Source organism: Vulpes lagopus, chromosome 2 (genome assembly GCF_018345385.1).
Source record: "Vulpes lagopus strain Blue_001 chromosome 2, ASM1834538v1, whole genome shotgun sequence".
NCBI classification, from domain to species: domain Eukaryota; kingdom Metazoa; phylum Chordata; class Mammalia; order Carnivora; family Canidae; genus Vulpes; species Vulpes lagopus.
The window spans coordinates 126467028-126480585 of NC_054825.1; the positions used below are offsets into that span (position 1 = coordinate 126467028).

The window sequence follows — 13558 nt, forward strand, 5'->3', positions numbered from 1 at the left end:
TGCCCCGGCAGCCCGCTGGCAGCTAGGAAACCTACTGTCTGGAGCGACTTTGGTCACCAATTGCTTAGTGTCAGAAACCCCGATCTAGCAACGAGTGGCAATGGAGGGAGAAAGGCTCGTCCTCTGCCCAGACTTGGACAGAGATCTCCAGCATTCCTCTTTCCTGCGGGTACCACAGGACCTGATGCCTGACAGCGATCTGGGACCAGCGCAAGGCATCAGGGCACAGAAGCCACGAGAACCCAAGGCAGAGGTTTTCAGGAAGACCCTGTGGTTCTCCCCGTGTTCCCTCTACAGTCCTCGGGGCCATGCCACCTGTGCACGGGCTCACCGGAGCCCACAGGTCCTAGCGCTGGCAACCAGGCTGAACAGGGAAAACTATCGAGGCCCCTGTGGATTCACACGTCCCTTGGTGACCGTTCAGTCACTGAGCAAATGAGTAAATGCTCTCTTGCTCCTCAACTGAATCTTTTATTTGCAACTGGAGCACATGGAGCACACGTGCACAGAGCCTAGATAGCCTCAAAGGAGACGGGAATGAGGGGGCTACTAAGGAAGCCTACCCGCCTCGATTCCTTTCCCCTTTGAGGTACAGGGACCCCAGAACTGGCTTCCTAAAATAACTCCATCTATCACCTTTGTGATTGATGGGAGACTAGGACACAGGTACACAGGGGTTTTCAATAAAAAAAAAAAATCTTAATATTAACCTGAAATATTAAATATCAACAATTTTTAGGAGGTAACATAAGAAACAAAGTTGGCAGCAATGTGACCTTTGTAATACTCTATGACTCAACTGTAAATGGAGAAGTTAAAAGTGATTAGGATTTTTGAAGCCAGAACCAATTCCAAGTATTTTGGAGTACACTCGTTCCCAAGGAAACATCTAGAACTCAGCTTCTGAAAAAATATCTTGGCTTTAATCCTGAAATCACCATTATTCTCCCAGAGAACAATAAATGAGAGCTATTAGTAAAGATTTGTTTAAAATACAAGTATAAAGTACCTGGTGAGATCTTCAGTCAACTGAGAAGGGTCAGGAGGATAAAACTTCACATTAAAGGTGAACAGCCAAGGAAGATCTGTAATTATCAAATATGGGTATTTATCCAAACAACATTATGAGCATTTATTCTGATAAAAACTAAAGGCAAATAGTACATACATATAAGTCAGTTTGGAGAATTTCATTGTTTAAAGAAATCTATTTACAAAAACAATGAAAAATAAAAATTGCATAAATAGCCCACTATCAGGGAACAAATTCACTTTATTTGAAAGATTTATTTATTTGAAAGAAAGCGAGAGAGGGAGCGGGAGAAACTCCAGCAGACCCCTCAGCGAGCTCAGAGCCCGACCAGGGGCTCGATCGCAAGACGCTGAGATCATGACCTGAGCTGAAATCAAGAGTCAGAAGCTCAACACACTACCCCACCCAAGACCGCAGATTCGGAGATTCGTTTTTTTTTTTCTTTTTCTTTTTTTTTTTTTTAAATTTTTTTTTTTTATTTATGATAGTCACAGAGAGAGAGAGAGAGAGAGAGGCAGAGACACAGGCAGAGGGAGAAGCAGGCTCCATGCACCGGGAGCCCGATGTGGGATTCGATACCGGGTCTCCAGGATCACGCCCTGGGCCAAAGACAGGCGCCAAACCGCTGCACCACCCAGGGATCCCCGGAGATTCGGTTTTTATAAACATGGACTAATACTTCCAATTTTTTATATGGCGATATGCAAAAATTTTACTATAACCTCCACATAATTGTTTAAGGTTTATTTTAACCTCAGTATCTCTACATGTCAAATATTCCCTACTGTTTAAAAAAAAAAAAAAGTATTTTAGGATTTGTAGATTGTTGGGAAAAGAGAGGTAATGATCAATTGATCACACAGCTATTCAAGAAATAGTCAATTGATCACACAGCTATTCAAGAAATAGTCAATGGGCTATCTGAACAAGTGTTAAAAGAAATCCCAAAGGGAGAGAATAGTAAAACATCCCAATACTCTAAGACAATAGAATCATCCCTAGATTTTAAGGAGTGACTGTAAGGTTACTCATCGTATATAACATATGCTTTGCGCTATTTTGTGCCACAAAAACGAATATAGCCAACAACCATGTTGGAAATGACTTATTAGAAGTTAAAACATTGCTATCTGTACATTCACCTGTTATTAATGCTTGATGTGTCATGCCTTGGATGGCTTTAAAAAAAAAAAAGAAAAGAAAGAAAAACACAATTCTGGGCAGAGGGCAGGTATTTTCCTAAAGGAATCCAAATAATTCCAGTGGCCAGAACTCAGGGTTGTGCTCAAAGTTCACAAGATTTCCAAATACAAACAAAAGTGTGTGCACGTTATTTCATTCTGTCTTTGAAGGGCTCATGGTTGCTTTACTTGGACTTGAAAATTTTATTGAATCCCATGCTCTTTTCCAACATGTCATTTGTTTTTTTCTCCCCATCAGTACATTAACTTTCCTTTCACTCAGAAGTCAAGGAAGACTTCTTAACATGAGCACGCGCCTGCCTGGACAGGATTCCAGGGATAAGCCTATGTTAGCATTAATCTGCTACATTGTGAATTCAATATTATCACAAATTTTACCTAGTGAAATATGAATAGTCCATTGAGCTATGGACCATTTATATAATAATCACATGCAGGTCTTATTTGTGTACATCTGAGGGAGACCTTGAGGCAAATTTTATTTTATTTCATTTCATTTCATTTATTTTTATTTTATTTTTTATTTTTTTTAAGGCAAATTTTAAACAGGAACTAATAGGCTGTCAGTTTTCAAAAGTAACTGAAAAAAGATGTTTACCTTTGCTATTCGCCTATTCACTGAAAAAATAATAAAAGTATAGCAGTGGCTGTGCCAAGATAAAATGAGTGGTTCCTGGGTTCCTTTTAACACAGGCAGAAAGGAAGAGGTAAAGGCAACAGCTGAAACTCCCATTTCCTCAGCCTACTTTCCCCTCCGGACAGCACAGGATCCCGTTTAGAGAATCAGCTCCAATCCTCCAAAAAAAAAAAGCCAAATCCTATTTGTTACTGTTATTCCTCTTGCCGAACCACAAGGGCAAAAGTCCTGAAAGAACTCTAAAAAGCTTCACCGATCACCAAAATACAAGACCATGATTCAGAATCAGCAAGAGTCTTGCCTTCCAGAAACGAGGCATCTCCACGGCTCTCTATGGAGCGGCACACACACATTTTGCCGGAGCAAAACCACAGGAGACAGATCCGTGGAACCTCAATCCCGTTTCGGAGGTGACCCCGTTCTACGGTCTGGGTCACGCGGCAGGTCTGGTCTCTGATAAAGTGCAAGAACTGGGCGTCCGCACCTCCTGAACTCTCGCCTCTGCGGAGCACAGATCCCCTGCACAGAGGCAGGGGCTTCCGAGGCGCGCTGTGAGAATTCCTCTGTGAGTGAGCAGAGCTTGTGTGCCTCACTGCTCCTTTTCCCTGTGCCCCCCTTTTCCATTATGAGCCTAGCCTTAGTGGGTGAGATGCCCCAATAATCAACCTGGGGGAAGAGGAGCAGGGGCGGGGCTCCAAGCCGGGGAGACCAGGCGCCCCCCTGGCTGGGGACTGCAGGCCTTGGGCCCCTGTCCTACCTCCTGACAAGGCCATTCTGTGCAAAGATCCTTTCTTTAAAAAGGTAAAGAAAGAGGAGTCTACAAGGAGAAGAAATGGGAAAAATAAGGTGTATGTCAGAATTTTAAAAAGGAGCAGAGAAGACATGATAGGAAAACTACCAAAAAAATTAATAATTTCAGGGAGGGAGAAAGAAAAAGCAACGAAGAAAACAACTGTGGAGAACCTAAAAGGAGACCGCGGGCAGATGGCAAGGAACAGAGGGAACCGCACGGATTCACTCTGGGGTGCTGGCATCCGGAGTGACAACTCGCAGCTGAAGCCACCCGTACAAGGGGCGCCGTGCGGCTGTCACCTGGGCTGGTGGGTGGGTGGGGGGGCAGCTCTGCTCATTCAGCCGCCCCGAGGCAAGGTAAGTGCCTTCTGGGCACAGACATCCTGACGCTGGCGTTGGGAGGGTGGGCAGCAGGTGCAGGGGCAGGGCCTGTGCGGGGAGCGGGGCGGGGGCACCTCAAGTCACCTCGGGAGTCTAGCGTGTGGCTAACGGGAAGGACTGGCTCAGAAGCCAGACCTGAGGGCTCGCAGAACAGCCCTGGACGGTGCACAAGGGGGTGGAGGTGCCGCCCGTCCGCGCCCCTGCCCTGGAGCCTCCACCCCAGGACGTCTGAGCGGTGTGTCTACGCCTCTGGGCCAGACACAAGCCTGTTAATCAAACCAATTACACACTTCCAAAACAAAGTAGACAACGTGAGCGTAACTGGTCACCTAGAATAAAATTTACACCAACAGTGAAAGCTGGAGAAAGCTGCTCCTCACTCTCGTCCCCAGAGAGTCAGCGGTCACCTCGGGGGGCAGACGCCGGGAGGGAGGTCGAGGACCAGGGGTCTAGTATCTGTCCACTGGAAGGGTCCCTAGGCCCCGCACAGGATAAGGTCACGGTCCTACACAAACCTTCAGCACCCTTAGCTTCCCTCAGGGTACAAACGTGCTCTCAAACGGCCTTCGTGTCCCCGTCCACAGCCCCATGGGTTTCATTCAAGACAGACAGAAGGAAAGAAGAACTCAGAAGTATGATTATTTAAATACTCACTTCGCAGTTGTCTCTTTATTTCTTTCGCAGGATCTAGCCAGTTCTACAGGAGGAAGGGGGAGAAGAAGGTTCATTAAGCCATAAGACATATTCCAGAGTCCAAATTGGAACAGTTTACAGTTCACATACTTGAGCGTAAACATGCATTCCTACGCGAAGCAGCTCTTACCTATTAGCATTCCACTGGACTAAGTACTGATTCGGTTCTAAAAGTGCATGTGTATAAATAAAACATTAAAACACTTTTAAGGTGGGTCCCTTGGGCCTCATTTTCTTGGATGTGAAATCAAACACGTATCCCGGTGAGGAGACCCAACACACCTACACGTAGTCTTTGCTCTCAGCAGAAGCACCAGCCATCAGCCCCTGCGGACACTGGAGACGAGCGCAGGCAAGGACTGTGACTGGCTCGTAAAAGCAGGTACACCCCAACCCAGAGGGTCATCCCAACTCCTAAAGCCAACTTCTCCTCCCCTTAGAACTTCCCTTCTCCCTGCACACGACGCTCTGGAGAAGGACCTTCAGACCAGCTGATGGCTTCCTTCCTGCTCCTCATGTAACATCCTTTTTTCACACCAAGCTGGAGGTCCAGTCGTCAGGAACTCCCTTTCCCTCTCCCTTTCCACCCTTTGAGAGACTTAACATAAAATATTCTGGGAAACTAGTACAGGATCTTAAAGCGAAAATGGCCAACTGTGAACTACTAAGTCCACACCACCTAAGGACATTAAACACTTACCTCTCAGTTATCAGCAACAGATCCACCCAAAAAAGTGTCTAGACATCTATTTTTTTGCCCGTATTTCTTTTTTTTTTTTAAAGTTTTTTTTTTAATTTTTATTTATTTATGATAGTCACACACACACACAGAGAGAGAGAGAGAGAGAGAGAGAGGCAGAGACACAGGCAGAGGGAGAAGCAGGCTCCATGCACCAGGAGCCCGACGTGGGATTCGATCCCGGGTCTCCAGGATTGCACCCTGGGCCAAAGGCAGGCGCCAAACCGCTGCGCCACCCAGGGATCCCCCGTATTTCTTTATATTTCCTCTGCGTTCCTCAGGTCCGGCCTCTCCAAGTTCACCCTACCTTATCTTCATTAATGCACCACAAGCACATTGTCTAAGATACAGCATATCGACTGAAATAGTCGAGCTTTAGACAACCTGAAGGTTGGGGGTGCTGGCCCCAACTCACAGGCAGGAATCCACGTGTAAGGTGACCCCCGCCCAACATGTTGCTACTACAGCTGGCTGCTGACCAGAAATCTCACCAGCAATGTACACAAGTCACGTAACACATATTTTACACGTTCTGTGCATTGTACACCGTGTCCTCGCGGTAAGCTAGAGAAAAGATGCTGAGAAAGTCCCGAGCGAATACAGGGCCGTCCTGTACGTACTGAAAGAGCTCTGCGCCAAAGTGGACCCTGCACAGCCCCAGGCCCGTAATCCAGGGTCCCCTCTAAGCCGCTTTACAACCACCAAGTTTCCCCTGTAACCCCGAGGGGAACCCGCGTCCCGGTCACTCGGGGCCTCCTGCCCCCGACCCCCACCCCTGGCCTCCGCCCAGATGACAGGGTGCCCCAGCACCACCTCAGGGTGTTCACAGACCCCACACACGCTCTGCGGCGCTGACCATGCCGAGGCCTCGGAGGGACCGACACGGCCTGTGGCCTCTGGTCATCCTAAAATACAAGTCCTAGTATTTCTATTAGAGTTGCTTTTATTTGAAAATTAGGTATTTATTAGTTAATTAGCTATTAAGTAGCTATTATTAGAATAATTAGACTACTAACATCCCGAATGGGATGTAATTTTATCATCTGGGGTCATAGATTCATAAGTAAAATGACATAATGACATAAAAATGACATAAAAATGACAATGTGACTTCTAAAGGAAACACAACTCTATTATCTATTATCTACTATTATCTGCATTATTAGCCACAAACTAATAACGTATATGTAACAAATACATAACAAATATTTAACAAATAAAAATAGACTTCCTGGTTTTGACACTTGGAAAGTGCTGGATGGATTAAGAAGCAGACACAAAAGGAGGGGAAAAAAAATCTGAGGACATAAATGCGCACGGCATACGCATGCCCGTGCAGGACCCACATGTGTACACGCACACACATGCACCCCACATGAAATTACGGTGCAAAATTCCAATTCTTTCAAAGACTTGGCCACCCCACACATGGACTTTGGCATGGATGCTACATGGAGTCCAGCTTGGCTTCCACCAACTCTATGAACTGGGGCTCCCCTCGGGCTCCCTGGAGGCTCGGGTCTACATGAGGACCAACACGACCTCACAGGGTAGCTCTTTTCAACCATTCATTCAAATGCTTCCTGGAGAGTAAGTGCAAACGCCAAGTACCTCACCCAGCACCTCTAACAAATGATATATCGGCCTATCACCTTTGAGTATATATCCCTTCTCACATAGTTATATTACTTTCAAAGGTGATAGGCTACCTGTATTAGAGAAGTTAATCTTTTTATGAACATTTCTACCCACAAAAAAAGTCACCAAATCATTCACTGTATACTCATGGGCCACGTGGAATAAAAAAATCAGACCCCTTGTCCTTAGAGACAACTGTCTGGATAATGCCCACCCTTGAAGCTGTCCCACTGTAATGAAGAATCCTGCTGGAAGCAAAGGAACATGAGCAGCACAATCCCCTCTCATGAGAATAATCACCGATAACTAGTCCCTATGCTTTCATGTACACAGTAATGTATTACCTGCTAAAAAAGACAGATTTACCCATGGCCCACTTGAAACAGCCTCCAGGGAGGTTGCCCGAGGGTCTCTACTTTGACAGTCCCAGGCAACTCATAATCGGGCAAGATGGGGATTTTCCTCAGTGCTTCCCAGACTTTAAGGTACAGGCAACAATGCAAAACTAAAAAGAACTAAAATCCAGATCAGAATTCAACAAAATTTATCTTGGCTTCTTAGAAATTAAAAGTATTTTGGCAGGTACACTTAGGGGCAGGGACATTCATTCACTCAATTTGGTATCCTTCTCCTCATCTTCCCCTTTTTACCCCCACTCTGTACCCAAAGTATGAACTCATCATGTACTTATTTTCTGAATGAACATCAGGTGAACCAAGGAATAAATAAAAATTGCAAGGGAATCCTATCACAGGTTGCAACAGAAGTAAATTAAAATGGGGTCCTAGAGTCCAGTGTTATTATATCACCTTAGAACATGAAACTGGAAGACTCTAATCAGTTGGTGGGGGAAGATGATACATCTTTACTTTCACTAATCTCTAACTGAAATTTAGCATTAACCACCACTTATGAACATAGGAGAAAAAATCCTGGTTAATATGAGCAGTACCATTAGCTTTGTCACTCGTGGGAATCAAAAACAATTCCCTATCCCATTACGGTTGCTGCAGACCTTAAAATATCTCTTAGGCTAACCAATATTTTGAAATCACTGTAGGGATTAGATGCTGGTGATCATCCCAAATTTAATGAATATTTTGGAAATGTTATTTATTGGCTTCCCTTATAAGCCCGTGTATAACTTTATTATACAGTTAAAACCCTATTCTGAGAACTCAGCAGCCCACAGAATTCACTAGGCTGCCAAAGGAATACATGACAGCAAAAAAGGTTCAAAACAAAACAAAAACCTGTCTTAGAAGGTTACAGAAATCCAAGGAGCAAAGCAAATATCTGTACGTGTATTTCTTGTTGCACTGAAGTCCTTCTGTCCCCACCCCACTCCTGATCACTACCAACCTGAGGGCAAAGCACTCTTGGTTAACCAAGTCTTCTTACCACATTTTAAAAGGGTTAATTAAAGAGGATTTTCAATTATCCTCTAACAACAAAAACATCTAGAAAAAGATGGAAGCCCTGATTACAAATGCTGGTGTTGGGAGAAACATCAGAGGCTGATGGTCTAAACGTCTGTGCACGGTGGGAATGGTCTCCCTCCCCCTAAGTGCCTATGGCTGCGGGCACACGTCCGGAAGCATGAGCCACGCGGGGTCCCCACTGCCTTGGCTCCTGTAATGCTCCAAACTTCTACAATGCTGTCACCTCACAAAAACATCTGATCCCCTACGTGAGTGCTTCTCAAACCCTGAGAAGGTTGGAGTCACCCGAAGATCTTGTCAAAACATGGACATCAACTCAGTAAGTAAGCACCCGGAGTCTTCCTTCCTAACAAGCTCCTAGGTGGGACCAATGCTGAGGGCCCCCCGACCATCCTTTGCGTAGTACAGCTGTAGACTGCTTTTAAGGTCTTTTTCCGAAAGTTGAAGGTTGAAAGACACTTTTCAAGACCTTTACCTGGCTTGCCAGGTAGGTGCCCAGGCTTCCCTGGCTCCTGCAGGAGCCCTAGCAATCCCTGCCCTCCATGTTTCCCTTCTTTGGACTCTGCCCACCACACTGAACAGCTGTACCCAATAATGCCAAGTCCCGCGGCCTCTCCTCCACCAAGGTGCTAACCACTTCCGGCTGACCAAGGAGCTGCAGCAGCAGCCTACTAGTGGCCGAGAGTGTGGCTGCCTAGGCCACGGGCCACCGAGAAGAGCGGACCTCGACACTGGCCCAGGAAACCCTCACCATATCTGCCTCCAAGTTCCTTGCTCCCCCAAAACACCCATCTCGCCTGCTTCCCTTTCAGCCTGGATGCTAGGAGCCCAGAGTTAGAGGTTTTCCAAAATGTTCAGCTGTGCCTCCCTTGCTCACGTTTGTCCATCCGGCCGGGTGAGAGACATTAGATCCATCCGACCCTGTATTACCAAATGTTAAAAGTATAAACTTGCCTAAAAGCTGCGAGTTCCCTTCAGAATTCACCGTGCTGAAGGAGATCCCTCCAAACCTTGGCCGCAATTAGGCCTAATGGAGCGCTGCCCTCGTGCTGGCGTTGGCAGAAAAGGGACAGGCTTTCTAGGTTACGGTGACACATTCACTATGCGTCTGGGAGGGCGGGATTCTAATTTCCGCCTCTGGTATTAGAAGCTGCCACTGGAAAAAAAAAACAAAAAAAAAAAAAAAAAAAAAAAAAAAAAAAAAAAAAAAAAAAAAAGAAGCTGCCACTGGACTGAATACAGAATTTCATTAAAGAATACTTTATATGTGACAAAGGGTTTAATATTTGTGTTTTTAGTTCCAGTTTCTGGAGGGAAATGGTCAGACTATCAGACAAACATTTTAATCAGTTTTCATAAAGTTAGCTGTCGATATCAACGGCACTTCTAACAAGCTCCTCTTTCAATATGGCTTGAAGCAAAGAAACATTTAATCTCTGGGGCCAGGCGCCAAACTCTATTAACATCAAAAATTCAAGACAATATTTTTCCCTTTAAAGAGAGTCCAAACCCTTAATGATGGTTCCAGCTAGACATAAATACAAGAACTATATGGACTTGAAATTCCATATATAAACGAGTAACATGTTGCTCGATTCCACATATTTTTACCGGCATTTTCCACAGTAAAGTTTACATAAAACTTCTCAAGAGACATTAAGAAGTTCTGACACGAATAACGATACATTTTCATATGTAGAGCAAACTGAAAGTCTTCCAACTCAAGACCTCAACTATGAGACACAGCACTACACTAAAATCAAAGGAAAGTTTACATTTTCTATGGACAATTTTCATACAAATAACTATGGCTTTATCTCACCTTCAATTTATATTATGTTGAAATGAGTCACTGAAATTTCTATAAATCCAGGTAATATTCAGCAGGAAAAGGGGAGCAGCTTAAATTCCTTTACCCTATAGTGTCCTATTGTTGAAACTGCATGGGTTTCAAATGCAATAAGACTGATGAACCAAAGTCAATACAATGGTAATATTATTCTTTGGAAAAATTAGGACACCATTCAAATCTAGATTAGAAAAAATAGGAGTTCTTTTGCCTACATGTCTTGAGGACTGATTTTTTTTTTTTTTTACATCAGCGAGAAGGAATAAAAAAAGATACAAAAGTTATGAAAGCAAATCAGATTATATGTGAAAAATACACTGCCAGTGACATGTGAGCCCTCATTTTCTGAAAAGTCAGGATTTCAAAAGGACACCCCAATGTTCTAGGGTTAAAGCCTGGATGACAAAGCATGTGCCTAACCACATGGGCCTTCTCATCTCCCATTTCACAGGAGAAACTACAAAGTAAAATAAGGAATTAGGAGCTCCTGATTTGACAGGTTTTTCTGTTTTTCTGTCAGCAGGGATCCTGTGTTGAATCCCTCCACATTGAACTTCATCCCAATTCTCTGCCTCAAGGACCTGAGCCTGCTGAGGACTCTGGCCATCCTTTGCACACTGAGCCAAGGCCCTGCCATCAGTTTCCACCTCTGCAGACTTCATCCCATTCTCAGATACAACACCCTCCCTCTCCTTTTAAGTTTTCTACCCATTTATTCTCACTGCAGCAGCTCTTCAAGGTCTTCTTTGGACCTTCACCCGTCGGCCCCAGCCATTTCCTCCCGAACTATTAGTCCATTTCAGTTTATGTTCCCTCCCATGTCCCCATGAGTAATCAGCTGCATTACCATCCTAGCAGCAGCTCTGGTTTTCTAGATCTTCTGTCCATCTTACCGTAACCACCACGAGCACAGCCACCTGGGAACCCCCCATGACATCCCATTTCCCCAGTCTTCTCCCCAGGGAGCCGATGGTACCACCAACATATTCCGTGGCCATCATAACTGTATGATCTCTGGCCTCGGCTGGACTGGCTCAACGGCGATCCACATATTTGTCCTTAGCTGTCTGCGTTCCGGGGCCCCCTGTACATCCCCCTCCTGTTACTCTTGGCGGAGGGGTCTACCCTCGATTCCTCAGAGCTTTGAGGTGGCGCTTGATGAATACGGACTCTGAGCAGCGCCACTCCTGAACTCACTCTTGCAGACGAGGGATGAGCCGCCTGCTTCATCCCAAGCTCGTCCTCTTCTGGACTCTGGAGCCTTCCATCATCATCCCTTTCCTCCTCCTCGGGCATTCCCACAACCACAGTCGGAGTCCTTCCATCCAAGCAATTCGACCAACCCTCCAGGTTCCTACTGCATGTGCTGCCCTGTCCTACGTGCTTCAGGTTCATGAGAGACTGCTTCAGGTTCAACTCATACAATGGAGTAAAATCTCACTTGACTTCCACAGTCACAGCAGCCACATTTCAACAGATTGACAGCCATCTGTGGTGAGCAGCTGCCATGCTGGATGGAGCAATCTAGAACATCCGTCATCCATCACGAAAGGCTCTGTGGGACCATGCTGGTCTACATCCTCTTGTATCGTTCTCACACCTGTCCTCCTCCTCACAGCCAGCTTTCTTTAAATAGTCTATACTCACTCTCATATTTTAAGATTCATTTGAGAGAGAGGATGAGCCATGGGGGGGCGGGCAGAGAGAGAGGGAGACTCAGGGCTCACCCCAGGACTACAGGATCATGACCTGAGCCAAAGGCAGACACTCACCTGGCTGAGCCATGGGGCGCCCCATCCCACTCACATTCTGTGCGCTAACCTTCCTCAGCCTCACCTTCCCCAATCCCCAAACACAATGTAGCCAACAGCCTCTAAGCATTTCCCACTTAGCACAATGGAAACAAGATCTCATGTCTGCCCACAACTCTGAACTACACTGCTTCCCCATGGACCCTGTGAACAGGTCTCCACCGAGCTCCAGCTCCCAAGCCCGCCATCACCCTCACACCCCAGAGATGATGGGCCACACGGTCCTCTACAGACACTCTCTACTCAGCATCTGTCTCCTGTCCTCACTTCTTATGTCGCCGTCTTAGTTTCCATCACCTCTGGACCAGACACCGGACCTTCCTGCCTCTCACCTCCGTCCCTGATGATCTCCCTCCACACCACAAACAGGGCCCTACTTCTGACTTGAAAATCTGACCGTGGCACATTCTAAAAACCCTTTATGTCAGGATAAAAGTCTAGATGCCTTAGCATCTTCCAAACACACAGCCTTCCAAAAACCGTTCTTCGCTTAGCTTCCCATGATCACCAGCATTCCCCACAGAGCCACCCTAAAGTAACCCATGACGTCAGATAAAACCCTGTGCCTGCTGAGAAAACAGCTTCAAGACGAGTTCTCACTCCTCCGCCCACCTTGCCCATTGCTCGCAGGTCCCTCCTGCACAGACCCTGGAGCCCATGTCCTCCAGCCCCGTCAAACAGCTTGGAATTCCTTACACACCACCACTCTTCACACTGGAGCTATTCCTTTCTTCTGCATAGAACGTCCCCTTCCTGCCCACATCCAGATTATTGGTCATAAGTCTCAATTTCTACGGTAGAATGTTAATATCAAACTCCTTCTATCATTTCTAAAATTTATAGATTGGCCTATATATACAACAATATAAACATTTCAAGCCCTTGTCAGCTAATAAAACAATAGATGTCCAGCTGATAGGGTACATTAAGTTGTGTCACTGAACTCAGATTACTAGAAGCCCACATACGTGGGTAATATTAGCCTCACTGCCATGGTCAGAAGATTTGTCTCCCTACAACCCCTACATGGAAATCTTAATTCCAATGTGATGCTATGAAGAGGTGGGTAACTGGGTCATGAGAGTGGAATGGTCATGATCAGGATCAGCACTCCCCACAGAAGAGGCTCCACAGAACTCCGCTGTCCTTTCCACCACATGAGGACACTGCGAGAAGTCACGGTCCGTGAACCAGGAAGCAGAGTCTCACCAGATACCAAATTTGCTGGAGCCCTGATCCTGAAATTCCCAGCCTTCAAAAAGGTGATTTATTCTGAAACCCATCCAGTCTGATATGTTGTTCTAGCAACCCAAATGGACTAAGACACTGACCAAAAAGTCA

General features: G+C 45.7%; 1 protein-coding gene across 8 annotated transcripts in view; it reads right to left on the reverse strand.

Annotated features, from left to right (window-relative positions):
• The window catches only part of EPB41L2 (erythrocyte membrane protein band 4.1 like 2), a 202136-nt gene that overhangs the window by 55748 nt on the left and 132830 nt on the right, over positions 1 to 13558 (reverse strand). For all 8 annotated transcript variants that reach the window (XM_041739352.1, XM_041739363.1, XM_041739404.1 and 5 more), the window contains 2 exons: positions 4700 to 4742; positions 1010 to 1085 (listed from right to left, as the gene is read on the reverse strand). In XM_041739352.1, the coding sequence (XP_041595286.1) occupies positions 1010 to 1085; positions 4700 to 4742 (119 nt within the window). The remainder of the gene's footprint in view (positions 1 to 1009; positions 1086 to 4699; positions 4743 to 13558) is intronic.